The 27,445-nt window shown below is 37.4% G+C and overlaps 5 protein-coding genes across 7 annotated transcripts; 1 reads left to right on the plus strand and 4 right to left on the minus strand.

Moving 5' to 3' along the window:
* Nucleotides 1-4,161: 4,161 nt before the first annotated feature.
* On the minus strand, nucleotides 4,162-6,316 carry MSBP1 (membrane steroid binding protein 1). Its single transcript, XM_089052959.1, has 2 exons — nucleotides 5,906-6,316; nucleotides 4,162-4,707 (listed from the first exon to the last, which is right to left on the minus strand). Exons 1-2 carry the CDS (start codon nucleotides 6,205-6,207, stop codon nucleotides 4,392-4,394), a joined length of 618 nt encoding a protein of 205 aa, XP_088909085.1. The 5' UTR covers nucleotides 6,208-6,316; the 3' UTR covers nucleotides 4,162-4,391.
* Nucleotides 6,317-8,123: 1,807 nt separating this feature from the next.
* LOC103333416 (F-box/LRR-repeat protein At3g48880-like) lies at nucleotides 8,124-9,431 on the minus strand. Its single transcript, XM_008236246.3, has 2 exons — nucleotides 8,896-9,431; nucleotides 8,124-8,808 (listed from the first exon to the last, which is right to left on the minus strand). The coding sequence occupies exons 1-2, from the start codon at nucleotides 9,273-9,275 to the stop codon at nucleotides 8,211-8,213; spliced, it is 978 nt and encodes a 325-aa protein (XP_008234468.2). The 5' UTR covers nucleotides 9,276-9,431; the 3' UTR covers nucleotides 8,124-8,210.
* Nucleotides 9,432-9,583: 152 nt separating this feature from the next.
* LOC103333229 (F-box/LRR-repeat protein At3g48880-like) lies at nucleotides 9,584-13,242 on the minus strand. Of its 3 annotated transcripts, none has more exons than XM_008236039.3 (3): nucleotides 13,030-13,242; nucleotides 11,313-11,720; nucleotides 9,584-10,332 (listed from the first exon to the last, which is right to left on the minus strand). In XM_008236039.3, the coding sequence occupies exons 1-3, from the start codon at nucleotides 13,065-13,067 to the stop codon at nucleotides 9,774-9,776; spliced, it is 1,005 nt and encodes a 334-aa protein (XP_008234261.2). In that variant the 5' UTR covers nucleotides 13,068-13,242; the 3' UTR covers nucleotides 9,584-9,773. The 3 variants fall into 3 exon arrangements, with proteins under 3 accessions (XP_008234261.2, XP_088909054.1, XP_016649846.2); XM_089052928.1 differs by having other exon boundaries at nucleotides 13,023-13,228; XM_016794360.2 differs by having other exon boundaries at nucleotides 12,775-13,091.
* A 967-nt stretch (nucleotides 13,243-14,209) lies between these two features.
* On the minus strand, nucleotides 14,210-20,534 carry MSH3 (homolog of DNA mismatch repair protein MSH3). Its single transcript, XM_008236038.3, is given in 14 exon segments — nucleotides 14,210-14,370; nucleotides 14,373-14,535; nucleotides 14,623-15,096; nucleotides 15,407-15,556; nucleotides 16,169-16,240; nucleotides 16,397-16,657; nucleotides 16,756-16,887; nucleotides 16,998-17,249; nucleotides 17,612-17,863; nucleotides 17,955-18,053; nucleotides 18,619-18,783; nucleotides 19,009-19,200; nucleotides 19,513-20,445; nucleotides 20,447-20,534. Coding segments are annotated over 14 exon segments (3,363 nt in total). The 5' UTR covers nucleotides 20,504-20,534.
* Nucleotides 20,535-25,641: 5,107 nt separating this feature from the next.
* RUP1 (Transducin/WD40 repeat-like superfamily protein) lies at nucleotides 25,642-27,241 on the plus strand. The gene has a single exon (XM_008236037.3). It carries the CDS (start codon nucleotides 25,912-25,914, stop codon nucleotides 27,052-27,054), a length of 1,143 nt encoding a protein of 380 aa, XP_008234259.1. The 5' UTR covers nucleotides 25,642-25,911; the 3' UTR covers nucleotides 27,055-27,241.
* Nucleotides 27,242-27,445: the final 204 nt, after the last annotated feature.

A 27,445-nucleotide genomic window follows, 5' to 3' on the forward strand; every position in this document is an offset into this window, starting at 1 on the left:
AATGAAAGGAAACTTGGAAATCTCCACAAGCATGTATTATAATAATTATACATCTACAAATTACAAAGAAACAGAAAGTTTTATGTATCATACAATATCCAAACTAGTATGTATCTTCTGTATCAATTGACAGCAGATTTATTGTACTAACTAAGCTAATTGTGAAGCTGATTGGGTCCTTCATAGACAACATGATGCGAAACTGCGTGGATTGCGTTGATCTTGTTCTTCCTCATGGACTCGATGGAGCTTCGAAACATTGGAGCATACCTTCTGCTGTGTATTAACCTTTGTTCTGTATCTCCATTAGAAGCTTGATTAGTACTAATAATACTAATAGATCGACCACAACTGCAACTTTGAATTATTCCCAAGAAGATAATGAAAATAAGAATTGGGATTATGCCCTTTTGAGCTTGCATGATTTGTGTGATGAGATTCTTATGAGCTATAAAATAAGGATTGTATGTATAGAAGAAGAGCAGAGGAAGTGGTATGTGCTTGGAACTTTGTGGTGTTGGCGTTTGTCAACGAGTGCTTGAAAACTGCTCTATTAATAAAGGAGCTGGCTGGCTTTTGCCTGCAGGCTGCCTGCAGTGGCCAAAATATTCCTGAACTCATAATTAAAAATGCTACCACCAAGTCAGAATTCTTAATGAGATCGGTACTGTGTTACATGCATGTATTTTCCCACGTTTATCCAAAATGACAAAAGTTGACTTTTAAAGAAAGTCGCTTTCTGCACTATCTAAGCTGGCCGCCTGGCCCCCATGTGTAGCTCTAGCTCGAATGTTAATTTGCACAGTTGACTTATCCTCATAGAGAGCTTTGTTTTTTTAAAATGCATAATCTAATCCATGTCTTGCTGGAATGGCTGGCAGGCATTGCTATGGCATGAATGATGAAGTTGTCCTTCTCTTTCCTCTCAAAGAATGCATTATTTATGCAACTGGTGTGAAATATCTGAGTAGCCATCAATACTTTAATCTTTTTATTTTTCAGAGATTTGAACATTGGTATAGCGACTTCTACAGTCTACTTTGTTTCTGGGCGAAATTTATGCGAAAATTATGTTAGAACTTTCAAGCCATTTGGACTTTTTGTTGTTGTGATTGCATTGTTTAAAGTATTAAATTCCAAAACTCCCATATGATAGCAGAAGAATTTCTAGAATCTACTGTTTCCTCGCATGAAGACAACATTCAGGCAAGACTTCTAGCATTCATGCACTGCACCATAAAACAGATAAATCTAAAAGGCTCACTGTAACTTGGCAATTTTATCGAAATTATTTGATTTTAATACAGCCAAATTCATGTTGTCAGCAAGCAGGCTACAACAGTAAACTAACATTATAAATTACACTAACATTATAAATGGCACTAAAATTAATCCGGAAAAACAAAGTCAATTGCCATTTCTTTTTGCATATGTATGAGATTTGACCTGTTTCACATTTAAAACTTTTTGTACTTTCTTATTTCATCATCTGCAGTTGACTAAATAGAGTCTGGTATTATTCATGTTATGTAAGAGAGTTCTGAAATTATGAGTAAGAAAATTGCATGGATTGACCAATAAAATAAATATAGATAAGAGTGAGTAAGATAATTGATCAAGTTAAGTTGTTTAGTGGTGCAAGTATGTCTGTCAATAATATAGTCTTGAAAGGTTTGGTTTTGCCAACTAAGCAGTTTAGATGACATGACAGACATTGCTCGATAGCCCCATTTTCATCCCAGACAAGTCTTCCGACGATCCGATAGGCTAATTTTCTTTGATTTTCTATAGCAATGACCTTTTTCGATCGAAAACTGTCATGCAAATAACATCCAATTAATGTAAGTTGGATTGGATGATGGCTAGCTGCAGGGAAGACAGAGTACTTGGAAATCTGGGAGCTTCCGCTTTTGATATTCATTTTTTTTCTGAGTCTCTCCCAGCACATAATCAAATGCTTATCCAAAGATTGAGCATTACAGTGATTCAGCAGAGTGGCTCCGCTTTTAGTAGCTGTGAAGATCATGTTGCGTACATATTTACATAACAGAGAATCTTAATTACCATATTCCAGGTAAAACCCAACCAACACCTTGAGATGTACTGGTTTAATTTTTCTGAGTTTGATGTAAACAAAATTATCAGACATTCGAAAAAGGTATGATATTTTACATCTCTGATTTACAAAACTATGACATGATTATGTGACAAACTAAACCACTAATTGGTTCATCAACCGAACCAACTGCATAATTTGGACCTTTTCCTTCATATTCTTTCCAAGAACCAACTGTGTCTCTCAGCCTCGAGAGTTGAGAAGGAAGTAGAATATATGTTTCATTGAAACATATTGGTGTCTGGAAAATCCAACTCAGTTGTGAAGTGGATTTGGTCCACTAGGGACAGCTTGATGAGCAACAGCATTTATTTGGTTGATCTTCTTAAATCCAAATCCTGCGGAAGAATGAGAGCCAGAAATAAGGCGCCGGGCAAACAGAGAAGAAAACTTTGCTGTTAGTCTTGACGCCGAATCTTCACTTCTAGGACAACGCGGGCTGATGCACCGGCAACTTGAAACATGAACCAGTGCTAGAATAACAACAAAGCACAGAAACACAGGAGAGAGTTTATGAATTCTCATGACTGAAAACTTGGGTACAAGTGCATTCAGGGGGAGTTTTTATAGCAAAGAAATGAGGGAGGTTCTTTTAAGTTGTTTGTATGTGTTGGCAAGCAGGTTTCAACTAAAAGGTTTATTTATAGGGAAGGATCATCAGGCACACCCTTCTGCATATTTTTTTCTCTTTTTTCCAAGGATAGGATCAAGGCAACCACTGCAAAGAAAGATCCAAAATTAACAATCAATCAATCATATCACACGACTGAACACTCATTTTCTAATCATTGATAGGCTTAAATGAAAGAAAAATATACAAGTGAAATAACAGATAATCCATTCAAAAGGACAACACATTAGAAAAAAGGAGCTCAGCACATCTGATAGAAACTGATTGAGGATGTTAAAGCACACATGATGGCATGATGCTGAGACATCAAAGCCATTTGGTATATGGCATTGGCAGCTCCTAATTATCTCCCAACTATGATGCATAGCTTTCTGATGCTACATGGCTCATAACAAGTTGAAATTCTAGGCTTTTAGTTGGCCAGGCATGCATATTTATTAAGTACTTATGAGAAAAGTTGAACCGTGTTAGAAAGGCAAGTCAAAAACACTGTAGTGGCCAAGGGACCAAGGCATTTAATCAATCGTACACATTGTTGTAAAACAGTGCACTGAAAAGATATCTCAATGCCCCAACTTCAACTGCCAGCAGGAGACAGCGAATGGTGCAGCTATAGAACCTGTCCTTTGTGATGCAATTATAAAGGACGCCAATCTTGCATTGCCAATATTTGTAGGGGAACTTCTATAATGAGGGGCTATGGTGAGGGGTTACAATAAACCTTTCTTAATTAGAACTGATCAAATAGTTACTAAGGACCCCCTTACTAGAGTCTTTCTGTATTTGTAGGGATACTGAATTTGTCTTCTCAAAATTTCCAAGTGTCTAATAGGTGCCCTTGATTTTCAAGATATGTATCACAATCTGATGAAGTAGCTTATGCTTTCTCCAAAGGGGACATTGATTTTCAAGTGACATGGAGGGTAGAAAACTTGGAACATGTTTCTCCTATCTTTTAAACATCCAAATCTCTATAAGGACGTGATTTGATTCTGTGTTCCAAAGCGATGGGAAAGAAAGGACTTCGAGAAAAAGATAGCATGCTTCTGTTTTTATATGGCATGTTCTGTAGAATGTGACAATTAACAATCTTGATCGAATCACTGATCATTAAAATTAATAAAAACGACTTCAATTTTGATGGGATTTTTCTTCATTTCTCCCTTACCTATGTCGTTTCCCACATCAAACAACCCAGCATGCGATCTTATATTACCAACAATTTGGCCATAATCATTTTTTTCTGCTGGATCACTTCCCTTGCAGCCTTCAGTTCCATCATTCTACAAATTAAATGATTGAACCAGAAAAACAGGCGTACCATCTCTGGCAACATTATAAGAACAGAATTACAAAATTTGCAGTCTATGGGACGGGAAAAGAAAATTTGATGGATCCAAAAAGCTGTTTCGCATGTACGAATCATCATCTATATATAATTCCTTAACCGCATAAAGTACTCAAAGAAGTCTGACGATGCTCATTTATTACATCACAAATTAAACATCCACGAAAATCTGATTATAACGGGAGTATCCTAGGCTATGAATGCAGTAAATTTATGAGTGCACAAGATTCATCAACTATGCGCAGCCAAACCCCAACCTTGCAACTACCCTCCAGAGAAATGGTTTACCCAACGTTTTACTCTTGCTTAGCTTCAGCACTAGTTGAGGTTTCCTCAGATTTAACAGCTGAGCTTTCAGATGGAATATCTTCAGCAGCTTTAGTGGTTTCACCAGTGGCTTCTCCATCAGTTTCTGCCTTCTTAATAGTTCCAACCGTGACATACTTGCTCATGAACTTGTATTCCCAATCCTGTAAGGCGTCAAGTTCAAATGGACCAAGACCAGAGATATCACCAGTCAGATCTTTGTCTTCAAAAGACATTTTTGCAAGAGCTCTGCTAGCATCTTTTCCTGCGAACAGTGCGTAAGGCCCACCAGGTCCATAAAACATCCTGCAACCATGGGTCAGAAGTAAACAAACTAAGATCCAAAAGCAAGAAAACTATTTAAGACAGCATAGGCAAAGTACTAGTAGCTATCAAACTATTAGTTGCACATAACCCATAATGACATGGATGGTTAAGCAACAATGACAAAAGTGTATTTTTTACTAATATTCAACCAATCTGATGTCCATCAAAAAGTATTTTTAGGCCAAAACATTATTTTTACCCGAAACCGATAATCAAAATCCTAAAATGCACATATAACAAACAAAAGCGAGTAAGAAAAGAAGCAGTAAACTGGCTTGGTATGTTCCCATTCCCCACTTGGTGAGGTTGAAAGAGGTGAAACTTGTTCATAGATTTAAAAACTACGAATACAACTCTTCAAAAACCAACTTGAATTGAAAAACCGTGGATAGACAAACACATTGCTAAACAAAATCATGTAGAAGATGTGTTGGGACAAAGTAAAGACGCTGTGTAAGAAACAATTCCAAACACTTCTATTTTGCACAGACAGACATCATTACCCTTCACCCCTCTCCCCCTCTCAAGCCAATGCTCCTTAAAAACAAACAACAAAGTAATTGAGAAAATCGCATCTTTAATCATTTGATAAGATTGAACATCAACATTGGTAGCATGTGAATATGATCGATTTACTTAAATTCAAACTCCAATGAAATGCATCTCATAGATAGTAACTACTAGACCACATAGAACTGCAATCCCCTAATTATGTAATTTCCTGCTCTAATTCTACAGGAATTTCATGATCTCAGAATAACTAGAACACACAAGTCTAGAATTCCAAGGTTTTATGTGAGCCATTTGTCCACAAATTACAAATCCACAAAACATCGAAGATCAAGGCCACCAAACACGCAGAACATACCAGAAATCACAAAGGCATCCAACAATTTCACATCCCCAAAAACTAAAGTACCCTTTACCCGAGCTAATCCATAAACTGTTGGTTTGATGAAGATCCAAAAATCACCAGATAACCAGTAGCCGATAAGAAGAAACATGCAAACCAGGAGCTAAGGGAAGCTAAAACACCCGTTGACCACACCAAAAAAAAAAAAATACAATATCACCTGCAAAGATAAGCATAAATATTGAAAACTCAGAAGCCAAAAACTAAAACCCAAAATACGAATTAGAATAATAAAAAAACAGAGAATACCCCCAAATATGGTACCTGCTTTGAGACACGTCATAGATCTGACCCTTGATAGCCATGAGCAAAGGCTTCGTGGAATCGGTGCCGTCGTATTGCTTCAACTCGTCTTCAGTGATCTCGCCCAACTGGACAGGAGGGGCGAGAGGCTGCATCTCCTCCATGTTCCTGGGCGTATGATGGTTATCAGACGACCCAAAGAGGCCCGAGATGACATGGTATATGGCAACCAGCAGAGCTAACAGTGTGAAGAAGGTCGCAGGAGAGAGCCCTGTGTATGCTACGATTGCCTCTTTCAGTGTTTCCCACAGTTGCAGAGCCATTTTTGGTTTCACTGGAGAGCCAGAGAGAGAGAGAGAGACTGAGAAGGAGAGGGCAAAGGAGAGAGAGGAGATTGAAGAACCGGAGAAATTTTATCGACTCCCAGTCCGAGTCATAGCGGGGTAAGTAATGTTTCGTTTGGTTTCGTCCCTAATTCGCACTGGTCCCACCATCACCCACCAACTCTTTTATATTTTAATTAGGAAAAAAAATCCCTCTATTTTTATGTTTTTTCTTTATTTATTTTTAGTTTACTTCCTTTTATGAAATTAATTTCATTTTAATTTCCTCAGACTAGACTAATAAACAACAATATTTTTTTCAATGAGCAGCTTCAGTGAAATACATTATAAGGATTAATGATCAAAATGATCTCATAATTATTGCTCCACATTTTGATTCAACTAAATTTTTCATTTCAATGGTACTTTGATTTTTTATTTGGCATCAAATCAGTCATTTCATAATATTTTTCTTTAGATGGGATCATATGGACGGCAAATGCTCCAAATATAGGGGTAAATTGGACTTTTTACCAAAAAACAAAAACCCCAGTTCTCTCATCACCCCCCTATCTGTCCCACCCTCATTAACAGCCCTCACAAAAAACCCCAGCCGCCACACACGCCGATTTGCCTAACCTGCAGCCGCACCTCTCTCTCTCTCTCTCTCTCTCTCTCTCATGTATGTAGAATGGAAACAAGATGAAGGGTAGGATAAGTAATGGCAGCCCACAAATTGCACAGCACTTGAGGTGAATAAAATTTGAAGGCTAATTAGCATTACCTTTTGCAAATACATTAACTCTCCATCAATAAATAAATAACGAAAACAAATGTAAGCTTGCCACTGCATTGTGCCAAATTCCAGCACAATAAATTCGAAGAGCAGCAAAGCAAGACAATGGTTGCAGAGGCTCAGAATCAAAAGCCACCAGAGCACCAGGAAACAGAAACGCAACAAACACGACAACATACTGCATTTGTACTCACTCACTGCTTTCAATCAAGCCTACGTTTTGCTTCACAATAATCATGCTATGAGAATTTGGAAGTGGGTTCTGCCGAAATGGAAGAAGGATTGGTTGAAAGCCCAGAACCTGAAATCGCAGTAGCAGCAAGAGATGGTGGTAGAGAGACGAGGAGGCGAATATGGGTTTGATTTGAGTGGGAGTGAATGGGTAGATGACTGTGATGGGTTTGAGTCAGATTTTTTTGTGGAAGCCATGGAAGCCACTGTTCCTGCTTGCTGAGGAGGGGAAAGTCAGATTTTTAAAAGAAGCAAAAATGGACGAAAATGTCCTTATTTATTTTTAGATTTCCTAAGGAATCCAATACATTTGCATGTCTTTGATTTGAAAGTTGAGTGGTTTTTGTCTTTTTGAAAAAGCTTTGGTTTTTCCAAAAGTGAAATTTTTTGGGAGTTTACTAAAACACCCAAAATGGGGTTAAAATTATAAAAAACCCAAGACTATTTAAACATATAAACACACTCAAAACCCATCATTATACACACTCAAAACCTATTTATAAACACACCCAAAAAGTTGACTTTGGGGTTAATTTTGGGTGTGTTTCTATGTTTAAATAGTGTTTGGGTTTTTTTATAAATACATGTCTAGAATTGGGTTTTTTTATAAATTTGTAAATTTTTTTTATGTCTAAAACCTAAAAAACCTTTTTTATTTTTTTGGGTTTTAGATGTTTGGGCATTTCAGTTTTTAATTTTTTAAATATTATTTTACTTTTTTGCCCCCTCAGTTTAACAAAATATTTGACAAACTTTGACAGTAAGACCGTTTTGATATCAAATGAAGAGTTGAAGGACCATTGAAATGAAAATTTTAGTTGGTGAACCAAAATGATACTGGAGCAATAGTTTGGAAACCATTTCGGTCATTAATCCTACATTATAATAAACACACAGACGGAAAGTTTTATTAATTAAGGGTTAGAGGCTGGTAAAACATTCTTTACAATTAATTAACCCTTTATTTATTTATTTATCAAAGAGCAAGGGAAGCCACTTCATCTGCTTTCCACATCCCTTCTTCATATCTATGCCACCTGATGATCCCCTCGTCGTTTCTGGTCCTTTGGCACATGCTGCACGAGTCTTCCCGCACAAGCATGGCCGTAGGCATACGCATGCACGTTATAAATCTCTTTAACCTTGAAGCCTTGTCAACAATGGATGCATCAAGTTCCTCAACAATTCTAAAAGGTTGATGAGGCTGATGGGTTTCATCCAATACAACGCAATGCGATATGTTGAGAACTTCCAAGTTGGGTAGGCTCTCCAATATCACCATCAAAGCGTCCTTCGACAACATCGAGCACCGGAGGCTTAAAACCTCCAGTTTTGGAAGATATCTAACCATTGCCGAGGCAAAGGAATTTGTATCACAAGTACCTATCAATTTGAGTTCCCTGAAGTTCTTGCAGTTGTCGTAAATCACCTGCAAGAGAGTGAGGTATTGATATTTTTCTATGTTCCCTATTGTCAGCGATTCAAGATGTTTCCAACACCCAATGGCCTTGCTGATGCCATCAATCTTTATTTTGTTCCAAGATGGCATAACTAATCGTCTCAGCTTCGGGCACCTGTGATCGATAATTAAGAAGAGAAACAATTAGTTATGTAATTATGTAAATCACCATCGTTTTGAAAGAGCATTTACCTACGCATACCTTTCAGCGGTGTAAGTGAGGAGGTCGTCGGGAACATATAACTGGAGATTGAAAATCAAGGTGGTTATGTTTTGGTGGCTGAGACTCAGAGAAACCTTCAAAACACGACTCAATGTCAAATCGGACTGGCTGCAAACATAAACATACGGCTCATCTTTGGTTTTGATGAAATTATGTTTAATCATTGACAAATCAAGTGTATGCCAAAGGTGGGGATCGCAGAGAACCGAACGCCATGCACTGCAAACGGCACTGCAATGGACCTTCTCAACGGCGGAAGATAAATCAGAGACGTCGTTGAAGGACTCAAAAATCTTCCACAATATGTCAGTGCTGAGGTCTTCCCATCTCCCCAAAGTCTTCCCATCTTCCCATTCCATTGTTTCAGAAGCCAAGCAAATCGTATAAATTCTTAAATAAAGAAATTGGTTAAATGGTTAGTGTATATAGTAACCACAAGGGAGCGGAAAAGTTCTTAATATTGAGTTTTCTACGGTCAACTGGGTGGGCGTTAGATGTATATATAGAATATTGAACAGAAACCAAGTCCTATTTGGATAGGGATGAGAGACCAATAAAACAATATTAACAAAACCCAAACTCCAAGCCCAAGCCCCAAAAACCTAGTTGGTTTAGAGCACGATGCTCAAGCAGCACAGGCATAGAACTTTCAAAAAAGGCAGAGACATAAGAAAGACAAGTAATTACATAATGTACAGTACTGAAACATATGTTATTTAGAAACACCTCTCTTCATCAGGCAGTTTTATTTATGTTTTAACGAAGAAGAGGAGATGGAGCTTTGAGACTACATAAGCGAGCTATATTAGCTTCTAACCCACAAATACAATTAGAGTCTCATTCCCTTGCTCTCATCATCAATAAGCAAGGGACCGCACCTCATCTTCTAGCCATAGCCCTTTTTCATACTTATACCACCTCATGAGTCCCTCGTCGTTTTTGGTCCTTTGGCACATGATGCACGAGTCTTGCATGCAAGTTAAGAACATCCGTAAACGAGACGCCTTCTTGAGAATAACTGGATCGAGTTCTTTAAGAAGTCTCCTGGGTGCACGAGGTGGAGCGGTATCGATTACAAGGCAATGTGAGATATTGAGAACTTCTAGGTGTTGTAGGCCATCCAAGATAATGATTAACGCGTCCTTTAAGAGCATTGAGCACCGGAGGCTTAAAACCTTCAGTTTTGGAAGATACGCAACTAGAGTCGAAGCAAAGAAGATGTCGCAAGGCCCCATGATCTTTAGTTCATTGAAATTTTTGCAGTTCTTGGCAATCTCCTCCATAAGGTATGGGGGATTCGCTATGCTAGGCATTGTCAGAGATTCAAGGTCTTTCCAGCATCGAATGGCCTTGCAGATTCCAGTTTTTTTAATTCTGTTCCAAGCTGGCATCACTAGTCTCTTCAGCCGTGGACACCTGTTTTGACAAAGAGAAACAACCTCATATCATACATCTAAATCTCAGATTAACTTTAACCCCAGGACATTCTGTACAGAGCAGGACTAAACTTTAATGTGTAAAGAAACATTATAATTCCATAACAATTGACAAGTGAACACATCTACCATGTAACTGAGTATCTAATTCGGCGGATGTCAGATTTTCGCATTCCTCCTTGTATTAATAATCAAATGCCTAGTTCTTTTTTCTTTTCTTTTTCAAATTAAAAACAAAAACAAAAAAACAAGAATGCAGTCAAAACAACCAGCAGAAATTGCATCCACACCTCCAACATTTATAATTATGGTAGCACATTAACATTAGCACATGCATCACTCACACATAAATTACAGATTAGTATAAAATTATTACCTAGCCTGGACTATAAAGTACATAATCTACACACAAAAACAGACTCCAACGTTCAAAAATTAATTATTGGTGTTAATTATAAAAAATTTGTAACCAATGCATATGAGTGAACTGAATTGGAAGTAAGTTAGAGTTGAGGAGAAGAAACCAATAATATGAGAGAGAGAGAGAGAGAGAGAGAGAGAGAGAGAGAGAGAGAGTTTGCTAGCATACTTTTTTCTTTAATAGTCAAGACATTATAAGAGCGCTTAAGAGAAATATAAACTTGTTAATTAAAGGATGCAGTTTTATTTCAAAAAATTTGTTTATGTGGAGCGAGGGATTCAATAAACATGTCTAAATTACATAGTATAGTAAATACATAATTACTTAAGTCTTATACAACATTTAAAACGATAAGCTAAATGTACCAGTTGAATGATTTACCATTTTTATATACGGGCCAATATAACTTTTATAGTAATGGAATGTAAAAGGGTATAGGCAGATGCCAGAGGGAGGTGGGATTGAAGTAAAATCATAATTGGAAAAAAAACAAACATGGAGATAGGGTAGACACGTGTAAATGAGAGTTTAAGAGTTACCTTTCAGCAGTATAAGTCAACAGATCATCACTCACATACAAGTTGAAATGGAAAATCAAAGTCATCAAGTTTCCCCGGCTGAGATTCAAGGAAGTCTTCAAAACATGAGTCAATTTCTTATCAGACCGTCCATCCACATAAACATAAGGTTCTAATGGGATTTTGATGTAGTTAGATTTCATCATTGACAAATCAAGCGTTTTCCAAAGCAGAGGATCACAGCAAGCCAAGCGCCATGCACTACAGACGTGCGCAATGCCCGAAGTTAACTGATAGATGTCAAAAGACTGAAAGATCTTCACCAATATGTCAGTATCTAGGTCCTCCCATCTTCTCACAAGGGACTCACTGTCCTCCATTTCACCAGCTTTCCAAACTTCTCCAAACAACCTTACCCCGTCACAATGTCTACATAAACAAATAAAAAGAATCAATACTCTAATGGTATGCAGGAGAAATTGAATTGACGATGAATTGAAATGAGGAGGAATTGGATTGAGGAGAGTTAGATTCTAGATTCCTATTGAAGTTATTTACTAAACCATATGGAATTGGAGTAGGAGTGGTACTAATTTCTTATAAGCTGTTTACTAAATTCACATGAATTGGTATAGAAACCAAATTGATTACTAAAATGTCCTCATTGTTGGGTAAAAGTAGATGGCAAATTTGGAAATTTTAAAATTGTGTGAGGAATTAGAATACCACCTCCCACCCAAGAGTCCAATTCCTCCAAAATCAGGAGTTGAATTCCTGATTTTGTGTGGATCCTACTTGCATTTTGATTCCTCCATGTGAAGTAAACATAGGAGTATCCATAATAGGAATTCAACTACTTATTTTGATTCCGATTACGATTAGTAAACATGTCATAATATTCAAGTCGCTAAAACAAGCTGCTGTACAACATTTATAAGTCCTTCACAACGCCCCTCAATATTGGGTTGTCTATAATCAAATGGATGGGTTGACCAAAAAAAAAAATAATAATAATCAAATGGATGGGCTGGGCTGGGCTGGCTTTAAGAGTTTAAAATTCAAGGCCAACGAGTTCTAAACAAAATAAGGGTTGAGTTAAATAATCACCTTGAGGAATTGTAAGGAGTCTCACAGAGGTAAATTTAGACAAAGAGATAAAGGGTCGAAATGAAAGAATAGATAAAGAGCACACATTATTCACAGCAACTTGCATAGTGATCTTAAGAGCACATTTTTTTTGGCTAAGTGTGAAATAATCAGAGCAACTAGGTTTGGATTGATTTAACAATCCTCTTTGTTTGGGAAAATAAAAAATTGACAATAAGGATAAAGCTTAATATCAGTCCTATGTAAGAGACAAGCAAATTCTATGTATTAAAAACCACAGAAATGCTAATTTACTTCGCTCATTATCCAATTTCCACCTCACACAAAAATTCAATGCCTAAAACCAAATTTTCATGACTAAAGTGAAGAGATCAACCTTGGTAGCACTGGTAGATCTTGAAATCTCCAAATCCAATTCTAAGTTGGAATAATTCAAGTGCATGGCCGCTAAAAGCTCAAATTTTGACCACGATTTTGGTGTGTAATCGTATCAGTCAGATCTATCAATCTATCTATCTTATATTCATTTCACTTCCGCAGTTCACTGAGAAACACACAGAAACATGCAACACACAAGCAGCAAACACATGCATAGAAGAGAAAGAGAGAGAGAGAGAGAGAGACAGATTACTTTTGTGCTCTGGTTCTTGAGGAGGGTTTATCAGTCATCTGCAGTTTGTTGGGTCGTCACCTGCAGTAATGTAAAGAAATATTTTGGCTTCTCCCCTAAACAAGTAACTGAGACAGAAAAGAGAAGGAAGGAAGCGGATTCTTAGGTGTCGAAATTACTAAAAAGGGCCTCTTTCCTTTTTTGTTACATCTAGCTAGCTAACCTCCTCCCACCCTCCAAAGTCTGACTGAGCCAGTTAGTTTTCTGCCCTTGTGCGTAGCTACTAGAACACCTGTCTTCTTGGGCCACGTGCTCAAATCACGTGAAGAACTTGTCTGTCTCTCAGCAACCATAACCTGCGGCTTTAAACTGTTGTCTTGTACTCGGCCTCGTTTTCACGACATTATTTAGATTCTTTTTTCCTTTTTTCGGTTTCTTATCATTTATTGCAGACTGTAACATTTGGATCAGATTTTTTATTTTATTTTTTTGGGTCTGATTTGGATTGCATTCAAGTTGCTAATCTGATCCGTACATCCAAGTTTAATGCAATTGAATTTAAAAAAATACTTTAAAACGCTGCAAGAAAAATGTTGTCACCCTTTTTTTTTTTAGAATTTCACTAAAACACCCAAAATAAAGGCTGAAATTTTAAAAAAACCCAACACCCAAAACTCATTATTACACACTCAAAATCCATTTATAAACACATCCAAAAAATATACAATTGCTGATTTTGGAATTGATTTTGGGTGTTTTTCTATGTTTAAATAGTGTTTGGATTTTTTTATAAATTCATATCTAGAATTGAGTTTATTTATAAATTTGTATTTTTTTTTCTCTATTGCCATATCATAATAATTCGTAGTCTCCTATTTAAGTTATGTTCTTTCTTTCTTCAGAAGCATGCAGGATATGCGTATGGTTAATTACAAAAAGATGAAGATGGAGACCTCAAGAAATACAAAATTCTTCAGGCAAAATACTATCTATAAAATTGATGAAATTCGACGTTTCGAATCGGCCTCCGTCACTTGCTGCTGCTGTATCCACTGCGGCACGCATGCCGAATCACTTTCTGGAATGACTGCTTATCTGAGAAATGCACAATAATGCAGTTTATGTTTACGATTCAATGTTATAAATATAAACTACCATATACTAGTGTACCAAAACCAATGAAAACTAATAAATTTCATATTTACCTGCTTATTAACTCTCTTGCAATGCTTCTTGCGTGATTCAAATACTGAAAGCTTTTTACAGGGTCGTCAACATCAATTATTGCAGCTTTCAAATTAATAAAGAATTTCTGATATGCACCACCATTTGTCTCCTCTAAAACCGGACTCCATCCTACACACACTCGGGAGATTCCAGCATTTCATCTTGTGCTTCTTTCTTTTGATCTGTTACCAGTGATTTTAGCAACCAATTTTTTCCATGTCTGTTTCTTGCTCGGCTGTTTACTACTGCCTCCAACCTAGCAGCCATGACAGTCGCTTGTCTTATGCACGAGGAAGGTAGCTGCAAAAACATAGAGTGCCTGGCTTAAATTACCTGAGCCATGAGAGAGAGAGAGAGAGAGAGAGAGAGAGAGAGAGAGAGGAATACCTGTGCAAGCTCCGCAACCTTAAATCCAAAGCTCCTCTCTGAAACACCAGGCACAAGCTTATATAAGTAAGTGACATCTTCATTTTCAGATTGCATGCCTACTGTATCCATATCTCTATTTGAAGTCAGATAAGAAACATGGTATGCCTCCACTGAGCCTGGGAATTCAGTTCTAATATAAGCAATTTTTGGATAGTGCGTGACAAAGAGGACCATGCATTTTTTCTGCTGTAGCAGATTATGTAATGTAGCATAAGCAATAGCCACGCCATCATGTGTACTCGTGCCTCTCCCAAGCTCATCAATGATAACCAATGAGCGTGCTGTGCAATTGTGGAGTATATGTGAAGCCTCGCTCAGTTCTTCAAGAAAGGTGCTTCTCCCTTGGTGGATACTGTCAGAAGCACCCATTCGAGTGAAAATGCCATCCAGCACATGCAGCTTTGCCGATGATGCTGGTACAAAGGAACCAACCTAAAAGAATCAGAACACACTTTTATAAAGCAACTGCTGTAAAAAATTCATTTATCAAGCAGCAAAAGGAAAGGTTTGGAACATTATGAGAATTATATAGCCATCAACTATAGATTAGTAAAATTAAAACAGTTCTATCACTTGAAGAACATAATGCACATATATGCATATTTATACAAAGAAGAAGAGGACCAGCTATGGTTACCATTATTTGATTTACTTTTTTAGCATACATACCTCCAATATGTCACTTTAAAAAAAACTCTAGTGCCATGTGAAAACGATAAATCATTGAGAGCTCTGATTTTACCTGAGCCATGATAGCAATGAGAGCAACTTGGCGAATGTAGCAACTCTTTCCACCCATGTTAGGTCCAGTAATAATCTGACAATACTCTCTGTCTGCATGCAAATCTGTGTCATTTGGAACAAAATTGTCTTGTAATGTAGTCTCTAAAACCTGGTAAGACATTGCAACCATTAAGGAGAAGCCCCCAATGACACAAGAAATATATCCCTTTATTAATAGAGCAGCAACGGACAATCTGAAATGAGCAATAATATTGCGTGCATGCAACATTTTTATTGAAAATGCAGGACTGTTCAATTTTAATAAGGATGTAATTTGATTTCTTCAGAACTTAGGCAAACGCAATGTCTCAGCTAAAATCAGCAGAAGAAAGTGGAAGTGCCAATAGAGAGTTGAGACCTAATGTTTTTTGGCATGAGTAGTATATGAGCTGTATAGTTAACTTCAAGATTTAGGAAAGTTTCTAATTAATTGTAATTATTCCTGTATTCGCATACTTTCCTTTTCTCACATACCCTGTACAGTTATAAATGCCTCCGATGGGATGGGAGAATAAATCATTAGCAAACTCTACCCTATGCTCTATTTTTAGCATGTTTGTTAATTTCAATCAAATATTAAGATCGTTTACATTTGATATCAGATGATAGAGAAGAGATCTCAACTCGACATGCAATTTTGAAGCAACCAGTAATACCACTTCAAGCATTCATAACAACTAGTCCTTAGTGTTCTTAAACCCAATAAGCATTATATATGTACCGGATGACGGCCAGATGATATATGTATCTGGACAGGTTCATCATCATATACGATCACTGGACGAACATAGTTCTGCAACACATAAGTTCATAGGATTATACTTGTAGACATAAGTTCATAGGATTATACTTGTAGACATAAGTTCACAGGATTATACTTGTAATAATTTGATGACAAAATAAGTTGTGTATTGAAGCAAGATATTCTAATTAAACCTTCAGCAGATACCTTATTTCTTGAAAGAACAGCAAGTGAATGAAGACAATCTAAACTCGCTAGTGCTTGAACAGCAGCTTGGAACTCAGCATAATATTTACCAAAACCACTTAGAAAGTTATCCCAAGCAGCACGACAGGCGATAGTGAGTTTCTCATTTGCAAGGGCTAGATGGTCTAAAGCAGTCAAAACATCAGGTGGGTGATACCGGACAGTCTTTTTGGTACTATTGATCTTAACCCAATTTGAAGGCACCTTTACATCTAAGGGCAACTGCAGGTAATGCAACATAAAATTAGATATGATATGTAACTTGCAACAGGTGTGTCCATTTTGAGAAGAATATTCCCAGAATGAAGTTAACTAACTACCTCTATCAAGTGTGTCGTTCCAGATACACTAATGAATTCCAACTTGCGCATTCCAAGCAGTTTGCGATACAAACTGATGAGAGAATCCAATTTTTCCTTTGCCAATTGAACCTCCATCCGTGCTTCAGCAACCTAAACAAATAAATTTGACAAACAAGATAGAAGGAGGGCAAACAATTAGGTAGCAACAAGTAGCCAAAAAAAAAACATGAAATTCAGAGTATTAAGCTCATAGTACAAACCTCAGGAAATTGGCCATCAGAGATTATTAAGTTTGCTAGATCCTGTTTATCAGCAGCTTCTTTGTTAAGGGTAGACAACAGTCTTGCAGCATTTCCAATTACAGTGGATGACGAAGCAGTACATATCAACTTCCTCAGCAGGCCAGAGTGTACTTTCTTTCCTCTCAAATTTTCTTTGCTTCCCTCTTCTTCAATTTTAAGTTGCTGAAGTTGTTTTCCAGCATATAAAATAGCTTGAATCACTGCAATGAACTGAACATACCCCTTATTCAGAAACTGAAGTTACTGAACCAGCTAGGTGAGGCAAACTACTTAGTTGAGGGTACCAAGCCCAATATGCAAAAGCCAGCCTGTGAGCACACATCACTAGATTTATTTTTTTTTGGGGGGCAAAAGGAATGTCATTACATCTTGATTTATAGGTATTCTTTCTTTACAATAATTTATTTATATATCTATCCATCCTTCTCCAAAACTACGTCATTAAATTTTATCTCAATTTTCCTTTAAAAGAAAAAAGATACAACAAAACTTGACTCTGATGGTAACAAATTAACAATCTACAAACATATGGCCAGTCAAACTAGCTGGGTAGAGGAGAAGCCGTGTGTCACCTCAGATGGAGTGCCAGTCCGATGAAAGATTCTTGTTATCCCACGTTGAATATCAGTTGACCGTCCCAAAGTTATCAGAACTGAAGAAAGTATATAATTTAACTCCGGTTTCAAATTTGTTACAAAAGAATCTTCTGCATCAAGCTGTTCAATATTCTGAGGAGCTTTAGAAGACCCCATGGATTCTGCAATCTCAGAAACAGCATCAAGACGAGCACAAATCATGTTTCTATCACATAAAGGGTGAGTTACCTGTACCATTCAAAGGAACTATCAACTACTAGAAAAAATGAAAATTTTAAATCCCAAGAGAAATTACAAAAGATTTGTAGGCAGCTCATACCCAGTGTCTAAGAAGCCTTGAACCAAATATGGTAAGAGTTTGATTCATAGACTGCAGCAAAGAGCCAGACTCAGACCCATCAGCATTGTTCTTCAATACCTGAAGGCATTTGGAATGTTTACCTAAAGTCAGAGCTAGGTAAAAACCAGAAAGTTTAAAAAAGGATAACTGTTGTTGCTTTCAATATACTGGGCAAGCAGAATTTCTATCATGATTACACAGGGAATTTTCTCACTCTGCAACCAAGTATGCAGCATTTAATACTTTCCCTGCAATACTTAGTCATCATGGTAAAAGCTATCTTCATGCTTTTGCACAAATCCTGATCAATAAATTCCAAATTAACACCTAATCATAGATATAACTATTGAATACTGATGAAAAATAAATACATGACACAGAATCACCAGTGCCAACGGATCCATGTTGGTAATGGCAACAGATTAGTAAACCTGAACCAACTATCTATAGCAAGGAATAAGTATTGAAGTAAATTACATCACCCTTTGAGAAAACGCACTCTTGTTGGCTATCCTAATTCAACCTTAGAGTTAGGTGGAAGAAAAAAGAGTCATACATTTATACCCATTGGCATTTCAAACTCTTTTACTGGAAATCCAAAGCAAACCTCTTTGCAGCATAACACAAGAATAGAGTTAGATACCTCCAATTGCTGAAGTGCATTGGCCGAGAGAGTCATCTCCGTGCTGCTTGAGAGGGGCCTAAAAGAAGCTCCTAGGTGCAGGATCCTTTCTAAACCAAATTGTCTCAGATGACGAACAGTTAAGGCCAGTGCTTGGACTGCCAAATTTGGCATGTTCATTATTCCCTATAAAACAAAAGGAAAAATGAAATAGAGTAACGCAAATTGCAGATGAGAAGATGTAAACAGGAAAATAAGGTCAAACCAGAAAATGATGATAATCTAACAAAAGGAGAAGAGTGCCAAAGGTATGGTAAACTATTGAAAGACACTAGCATGGGGCAAACCTAGCAGCTAAGGGTAAAATGCAGAACCAAAGAAATGACAGATAAAATATCACAAATATCATACCTCAGTTCCCAAGCGAATAGTACTTTGTTCTTTCACATCGGTATTTATCTTTGGATGATCTGTTAAATCATCTCCATCCATATTTTCATATAGGGACATTACTTCAGCAAAAGCACCACCTTCGTTGAAGTGGTCCCGTGAGACGTGCTCCACACGGACATTTGAAGCAGATCCAGAAAAGGCAAGTAACATCTAATGACAATAATCAAACCAAAAGACGAATCAAACTTGGTAATGCAACAATGACATTATGCAAGCTGAAAACCTTCTTCTGATGCTTGGATTGCCATTTATAAACAAAATTATGATAAGCATGCTTCCAAGTTCCAAACTTCCAATCGTTATTGAGTAACAAAGTAGCTGAGGTTAATGGAAAGCCCTCAATTTTAAACTAAGCAATGAAACAGATACAAACACTGATTAACATTTCTAAGACTAAACCCTGGAATTCACTCAATTCTCTAACTAAACCAGTGAAACTTTCCAGTATAAAATACCAAATACCTTCTCTGTTTGTTTGGAGAGTGGGTCCCCAATAAGCAATTCAGCGGGAGACAAGCTCAAAACCGCAGCTTCAAGCCCACTCCTCATACAATTATCATTGAACTCTCCGTAAACAACGTCTCCAGTCGATACCTCCACCGCAACAATCCCAATTTTCACTTTAATCCCACTGTCAACTCCGCCATCCACATTTTCTAACGCAACGCTCTTGTCCACAACACAAGCCAAATAATTACTATCCCCACCACACCCCTCTTCTTTACCCCCGACATCCTCAGCTGCCTCCAGCGTCGCCTTGGTGTACAATGCCGACAATCCCCGGCCAAATGGGCCAGACCGGTTCGACCCGTGGGCCTTAATGGCCGCGGTTTCGGTCTGCTTCACCACGCCGACCTTGTACCCAGCGCTCACCAGCCTCCTAACGTGGACATTCAACCGGAAAGTGGGCACACTAGCGGTCAAGAAATTGTGATCCATATGGGCATAAATCCCCAAAACCCTCGCAGCAATTTCGGCGTCTTGGCCGAAGAACCGGTACTTGTAACCGACTTCCACCATCAAAAGGACATCTGGGTACCTCTTCTTGAGGTCCACCACTTGCTGCTCCAAAGGCGTGAACTTGGCAGGTGGGTTGGAAGAAGGAGAAGGTTCTGGAACGTCGGATGATGGTTCTAGAAGCTTCTGGAGGAACTTTTGGTGGAGGGAGGGATTGGGTGCGGTGGGTATAGGGTTGTGGGTGTGGGGAGAGAGTTTGGGTAGTTTGGATGGTTTGGGAGATGAGGAGGTGAGGTGGGAGGAGAGGAGAGTGCGCTTGGAGGGTGAGAAATTGACAGTGGCTGTGATTTTGGGAGGTGGGGTTGGCGGGTGATGAGGGTTTGCAGATGATGATGAGGAGGGAGGAAATGATGATGAAGAAGAAGATGAAGGGTCTTGTGGTTTTGGGTTTGGGAGCAAAGAAGCGCGATATCACTTGCTGCTTTTGCTTTCCCATGGTGGTGGTGGTGACGAACTGAACTGAATCGCTGAGGAGGACTAAAAGAAGGGGGGTGTTTTATGATTTGGCGCGCTCATAAAAAGGAAAAAAGGAACGCCAATTCATATAAATTTTTAATGAATATTCCACCCACACATATTTGATATTTGATATTTGATATTTTGGTTGACGTCACATGACATGAGCCATCAATTAGAAATTTGACATTTATCATTTGAAAATTCCATTGACGATGTTATATTAGAGCATTTTCAAAGGAGATGTCAAATATCAAACATCAAATTTAAATTTGATAGTTGATGTGGCAATTTGACATCTTACATAGCTTTACATTTCATCCGATATATCAAATTAAATTATTACTTTATTACATTTTAGTGTTGATTTATTTTTAATTAATAAGAAAATAAAATAATAAAATAATAAAATATTCATTTAACATCTTGCTTTTGGGATGTCAAAAATAACATCTCAACCTCCAGCCTTCATTCCACATCAGCTTTGACATATCGGTTGGAGTGATGTGAGATGTTATTTTTAACTGTTAAATGTCTATGTGGCACGTTTAACACATCGGTTTGAGATGCTCTTAGGGTTTAACAAAATAATACATTATTTTATAGCGTTCATTAGTTCTATTATTTTTTTTTTTTTTATATTTTTGGTTCCATGCTCATTATTCATTTGGATCCATTTTCTTATGATGTTCTTTCTAGTTTGTATTTTCTTGGTGTAATATGTAATATTGCACTATGCATACCTTTTGTTTTTGTTGGAACACTATGCATACCTTATTAAAATGTCCACTCATTGCATAGACTAGAATATGATCATGGGAGAGAACTAATGTAAATGTAAATATTTAATTCACGTGATGTATGGATTAACGTGTCAATCAATACAAAAAGAAAACTTTTGATAGAATTGCAAGGCATGAATCACATAGATGTGTGAATTGTTGCAAAAGATGAGACATACCGCTAAAATAAACAAAAATTAACATAATAGCTCAAAACCTTACATTTGTTTCACACGATGCACTTTTCTCTCCAACCCTAGTCCCCCTCTCTAAAAAAAGTCCTTCATCCCCTCTCCTTTCTTTCTTTCCTTCTACTATTTTTCCTCCCATGTATGCTAATCATCTATCCCTCTCCTATTTGAGAGTTTAATTTTCTTGTTCATGTTTGTTTGTGGATGTCCAACCCTTATTTTTTCCCAATCGCAATCCTATCGTCACATCCATACCTTTGTCCCTCCCCTCGCTACTGAGTGCTCCACCAACTTCTCCACCCTCTTGCTTGTCCCCCTTCTCATTATAGATAATGTTTGTGAAATGGTCTTTTTAAATCCATTTGTTTGACCATATGAGTATGTATTGGTTTCGCCCACATTCTAGATGGTCAGTCTCTTCGGGTGTCTTTACGAGCCTTTATTCTGGTGGTTTTCACGGTGGTGCTAATCTTGGCGGCAGCAATGACAACAGTTGATGGTTAAAGATGACCTTATTTGACAGGGTTAGGGTTTGTAGTAATTTTAGACTTTGTTTGTGTTTGGTTCAATTTGTTTTATTTTTCTTGAGTTTGTGATGTATTTTGAGCTAATTAAGGCGCTTTTCCTTTCTGTCTAATAGGTGTCATCACTTTATTAGTGTTTCAAAGTCCTAGCAACTCCATACAACCAAATTTTTACACGAACAAGATTTCAGACGTTTTGTCTCTCAAGGCTGCAACTGTATAATTATTATGTTACCCCTAAAATCAATCTTGGATGCATCTGTCATTATTTGTCTTTGAAACAAAAAGAAACATAGTACATTAATAAATACAAAAGTTATGCTCTTGAGACCTCTATGCAATTGTTAAACTGGTTGCTAATATTTTCCTACATCTTCTTCTTGGGAACCAAACTAGCACATAACTGCATCTATATGTGTCTCTGAACTTCTTTTTTTTGCGTATCTTTCTTCTGTGTGATTGGCTATTGCACTTGGACAGGTAGCAGATAAGGAGGTGGGTTGTACATCTCAAAATAAATCCGATAATAATCCGATCCGATCTGAATCCGATGTGTAACAGATATGGATTGATAGGTGCAATTTGATAGTCCAAATACGATGATATGATTATAAATGAATTAGAATTTGGATTGAGGTGTATTCGACCCGTTTACAAGTCTAGTGGTGAGGTGAACATGTCATTTGGGAGAGAGTAGAGAGATACGAGAATAAGGCTAGAGAGGGAAAGAGACTAAAAAGTAAATAAATTTAAAACGTATAGTTGTGCGCTATATGTTTTAAATATTTGAATATTTAAAATAGCCGCACGGCTATACATCTTAAATATATTTCAATATTTAAACAGTATAGCCGCTACGCTTTTTAGTATTTGACTATTTGAATAGTATAGCCGCGCGGCTATACCTTTTTTATATATGTTTTTTCCTGACTTTATAAAGGGATATTTAAATAATATAGTCTGGCTATACTGTTTTTTATATAGTTGTTTTTCATGTCTTTATAAATGGATATTCGAATATATTTAAATAGTATAGCCCTATGTCTTTTTTTTTCTTTTCTGAATATGTAAATAGTATAGCTCTAAGTCTCTTTCCTCTCCCGCCTTTTTCTCTTTTTTCTCCACTCTGTCCTAAATGATATATATGTTCACCTCACCACTAGGCTTGTAAACGAGTCGAATTCGGATCAGATATACCTCAATCCAAATCTAAATCCATTTATAATCCTTTCTTAGGGCTATACTGTTTAAAAAGTATAGATATATTCTAATATTTAAATGGTATAGCCGATATACCTTTTTTTTAATAAAAAAATTCCTAACTTTAAAGAAAACCTAGGTTTTATACCTAACTACAAACAAGTATATACCAATCAGAATCCTTTCTTTCTTGCTCTAGAGAATTTCATCTCTTTCTTCCTATCTCCATTTCCTTGGAATTCTTTCTTTCCTTCCCTTTTCTTCAATCAACCAATCAAACAAGGTCTAGTGGTGAGGTGAACATGTCGTTTGAGAAAGAGCGAAAATAGAAGAAAATAAGGTGGGAAAGGGAAAAAGACTTAGGGCTATATTGTTTAAATATATTCAAATATTTAAATAATATAGCCCCACTGTTATACTGTTTTGAAAATATATTTATATACAAAATATAGTCGTGTGGCTATACCTTGCGAGATAGTATGTCACTACTAGTGACGAGACTAGCTAGATAGTATGTCTATTTTATAGTTGTAATTAATTGGGGATTTACTGAATCACTGGCAATGTCGTCTCTGCATACATACTCTGGTCTCACATGTTTGCTATTTCAAGGAATAATGATATCATTACAACTATTGTTACTTATGGACAGTACTTAAAACTAAGAGGTCGTTTGGTACTGCAGACTGTCGTCATGAACTGGACTAAATTATGAGACTGTCTTGGATTAGCTTGAATTGGGCAAAGCTAGATTAAGTAATAACCTACATTTGATGATGTGTCGGACTAAGAAGCTGGATTGTAAAAATAGTGAAGACCTATGTTTGGTGCTGTGTGTCGGACTAAAAAATCATTCTTATAATATTTAAATTTAATTGGGGTTCTTGACTTAAAAATTAAATAAAGGCTACAAAGAAACCCAGTTCAAATATTTATAACAATATATGGCACCAAAAAAAAAAAGATTTAAAACAATAATAAAAAGAAAACAAATAAAATTCTATTTTTTTATGAAGGATAAAATTATGATATTTACTTTTTGGCTTCTCAAGATTAATCTCAGTTGGTCGAAACATTGTTAAAGGAGCTAAGCTCACTCTCTATAATTCTATGTTTTTCAAGGACCAAGTAAAACAATAATTATATATATATATTTGACTTTAGACTTCAAACTGAAAAATATAATTTAACAAGGTAAAAATTGCTTGCGATAAAGAAAGCATCACATCATGAATTATTAAACTTGTTTCAATATCAAAAAAATATCAAACACTTGTAAACTATTATATTTTGATTTTCCAAAAGCAATATCAAAATAATTATTGTAATAATTAAATTTAATTAAGGATTTTTATCTCAAACTAAATAAATGCTCCACACAAAAAAACATTCAAAGATCTAAAACAATAATTAAAAGAAAACAAATAAAATTATGATAATTTTTAAAGAGAGATGTCTGACTCACGTGTTCTATTTAGCGAGTACTATTTAACAAACTACTTTTCAGGCTCACTATATTTTTGTAAATGTGCAAGTTGGTCTACGAAAATATTTACAAACAAAGAAAATATACAACCACACTGTTTGATTCTGACAGCTGCTTAAAAATGACCCTACTCGATCGGCTACCTCTATCCAAAATTAATTTACTTTATTTGCATTTATTATTTTAGAGATAAAGGGGCTTCAATTTTCAAAAACTAGTTTTGATATGAAAAAGTCATTTAGATCTCATCTCTCCTTCATATATGCTTCTTATTTGAGATATATTATTATATAAAAGGCTTTGCTTAGACCACGTCATGCATAGAGGGACCAGAGCCTGTGTGTCCACACCATCCCCCTACACAAAATGAGGCACAAAAACAACCAACGCTCCCCTCTTCCTCTCTTTCTCCCCCTTCGCCACGAATATTAATTATATACATTTCACTCACTCATCGTGCAATAAATACAATCCCTCCTACTCTCTTATTACAATCTATCAAAATTCGGATTCCTTATGAAATACCACAAAAGCCCATTCCATTTAATTACCTATATACATATGTAATTTACAAGCATTTTATAACTCGAGTAGTTGAGAGCAGTTATCCTTATATTCAACGTGTCATGTGTTCAAATCCCCCTATTACTTGTATAAAATATATTTAAAAAAGCACAATTGTATTGTAATTAATCCGGAGTTGATTAAAGTTACTTGATTAAGCACATCACGCATGGTACTTTACAATCAATTAAACCTCCCTTCCCTTCCTAGAGTAACGTATGACATACGTGTATTTGATTTCAAGTACTATAACTAGCAGATTATCTTCAACTTCTTCTAAGCAATTTGGCAAATAAAACCACTAGCTAACTAATTCTATGAAAAAATGAGTTGGTGGTGGACGACTACAATGGCATTATAGTAATTTGAAGAATTGATTCTATGAAGAAGGAAAGAAAGAAAGTTGATAACAAAAAAGACAGATGGAGAAAAATGAAATGATTTGACAATAGGTAGCTAGCAAAGCGACCCTATCTACTTTCGCTCGTTATGAATTATCCACATCTCCATGGAAGTCCCCTTTACACTTAGGCACTAGCACAGTTATGGGAGAAGAGAACACAGCGCCTTTGGATCGATGCATGCTAGCTCGTTATGAATCAAACATCTCTCCACCACTATAATTGATATATGAATGGGAAATGAAAAACGTCTCCTCACAATTCAATTTCCCAACCCAAGAAGCAAACGAAAAAGAAAGATCATCATCTGGAACTTGTGAATGGGATTTCAATCTCTCAACAATTGTGTCTTCAAGAGGCGGCTCCACCGGAGGAGCCGTATCAAACACCATCGGCGTGATCGAGTTCGACCCATCAAACGCCGTCGTAGCCACCGGCGGAATCGCAAGAAAAATCAGAGTTTACAGCTTCAACTCTCTGCTACCCAGTGATCGATTTTGCCAAGCCAATTTGTTAGACCACGTCACTGCGTGCGCCTACACTCTGTGCACCCCAGCCAAGCTCAGCAGCCTCCGTTGGCGACCCGGATCCGACGGCCGGGTCCTCTGCTCTGGAGACTACGACGGCGTCGTCACGGAGTACGATCTCGAAACGCGCCTCCCCGTCTTCGAGCGCGACGAGCACGGTGGGCGCCGGGTCTGGAGTGTCGACTACTCCCATTCGGATCCGGTTCTTGGAGCATCCGGCTCCGACGACGGGACGCTCCAGATGTGGGACCCGCGCTGCGACGGCGGGGAATGCGTGGCTAGTGTGCAGCCCAGCGAGGCGCGTAATCCGGTCTGCTGCGTGGAGTTCGATCCTTTCGGTGGGGCCTTGGTGGCCGTCGGATGTGCGGACCGGAGGGCGTACGGGTACGATATGCGGAAAATGGTGGACCCGGTTTTGGTCTTCGACGGGCATAGGAAGACCGTGACTTATGTCCGGTTTATCGACGGGTGTTCGGTGGTGACAGCTGGCACGGACGGGTGTTTGAAGCTGTGGGATACGGAGGATTCGCGGGAGATTCGGACGTACAAGGGGCACACAAATAATCGGAGCTTTGTCGGGTTATCGGTATGGAGGAATGGGGAGCTAATCGGGTGCGGGTCGGAGGATAATAGGGTGTATGTGTACGATAAGAGGTGGGGCGAGCCCATTTGGTTGCATGGGTTTGGAGCGGTGGGTGAGGGTAGTAGTGGTGGGTGCGATGAGGAGCTTGGGTTTGTGAGCAGCGTTTGCTGGAGACAAGTTGGTGAGGAGCAATGCACACTTATCGCTGGCGGGTCGGATGGGGATTTGCAGGTTTTTTCGGGCAGAAGAAAGCCATTAATGTTGGATTATTAGCATTTTAACAGCTTTCATCTCCCATTATCCTACTCCAAATATTCATTTTGCTGAAAGTTCAATTAATTGTTGCATATGGAGAGAAGTACTACTACGTTTAGCAGAAATTAATAGAAAAACTAGACGCCATTTTGGTTTTGTTCAAGTTATTTGCAATTAATTTTCTGACTTGCATATCCATGCAGCCAATATTTCCTCTCTTTTTTTTTTTTTTTTTTTTGGGAATTATGCAGTTTTTGTTTTTGTTTTTTTAAAACGAGCAATAATCTAAACTATAGGAAGGAAGATTTTCTTACACACACACCACCAAAGTGTCATGATAATTTGAATATAAGACCACTCGTTTACAAGTCAAAGCTTTTTTTTTCATTAAGCTAGACGCGTTGGCTTT

Source organism: Prunus mume, linkage group LG5 (assembly GCF_029339155.1).
Source record: "Prunus mume cultivar Tortuosa linkage group LG5, ASM2933915v1, whole genome shotgun sequence".
NCBI lineage: Eukaryota > Viridiplantae > Streptophyta > Magnoliopsida > Rosales > Rosaceae > Prunus > Prunus mume.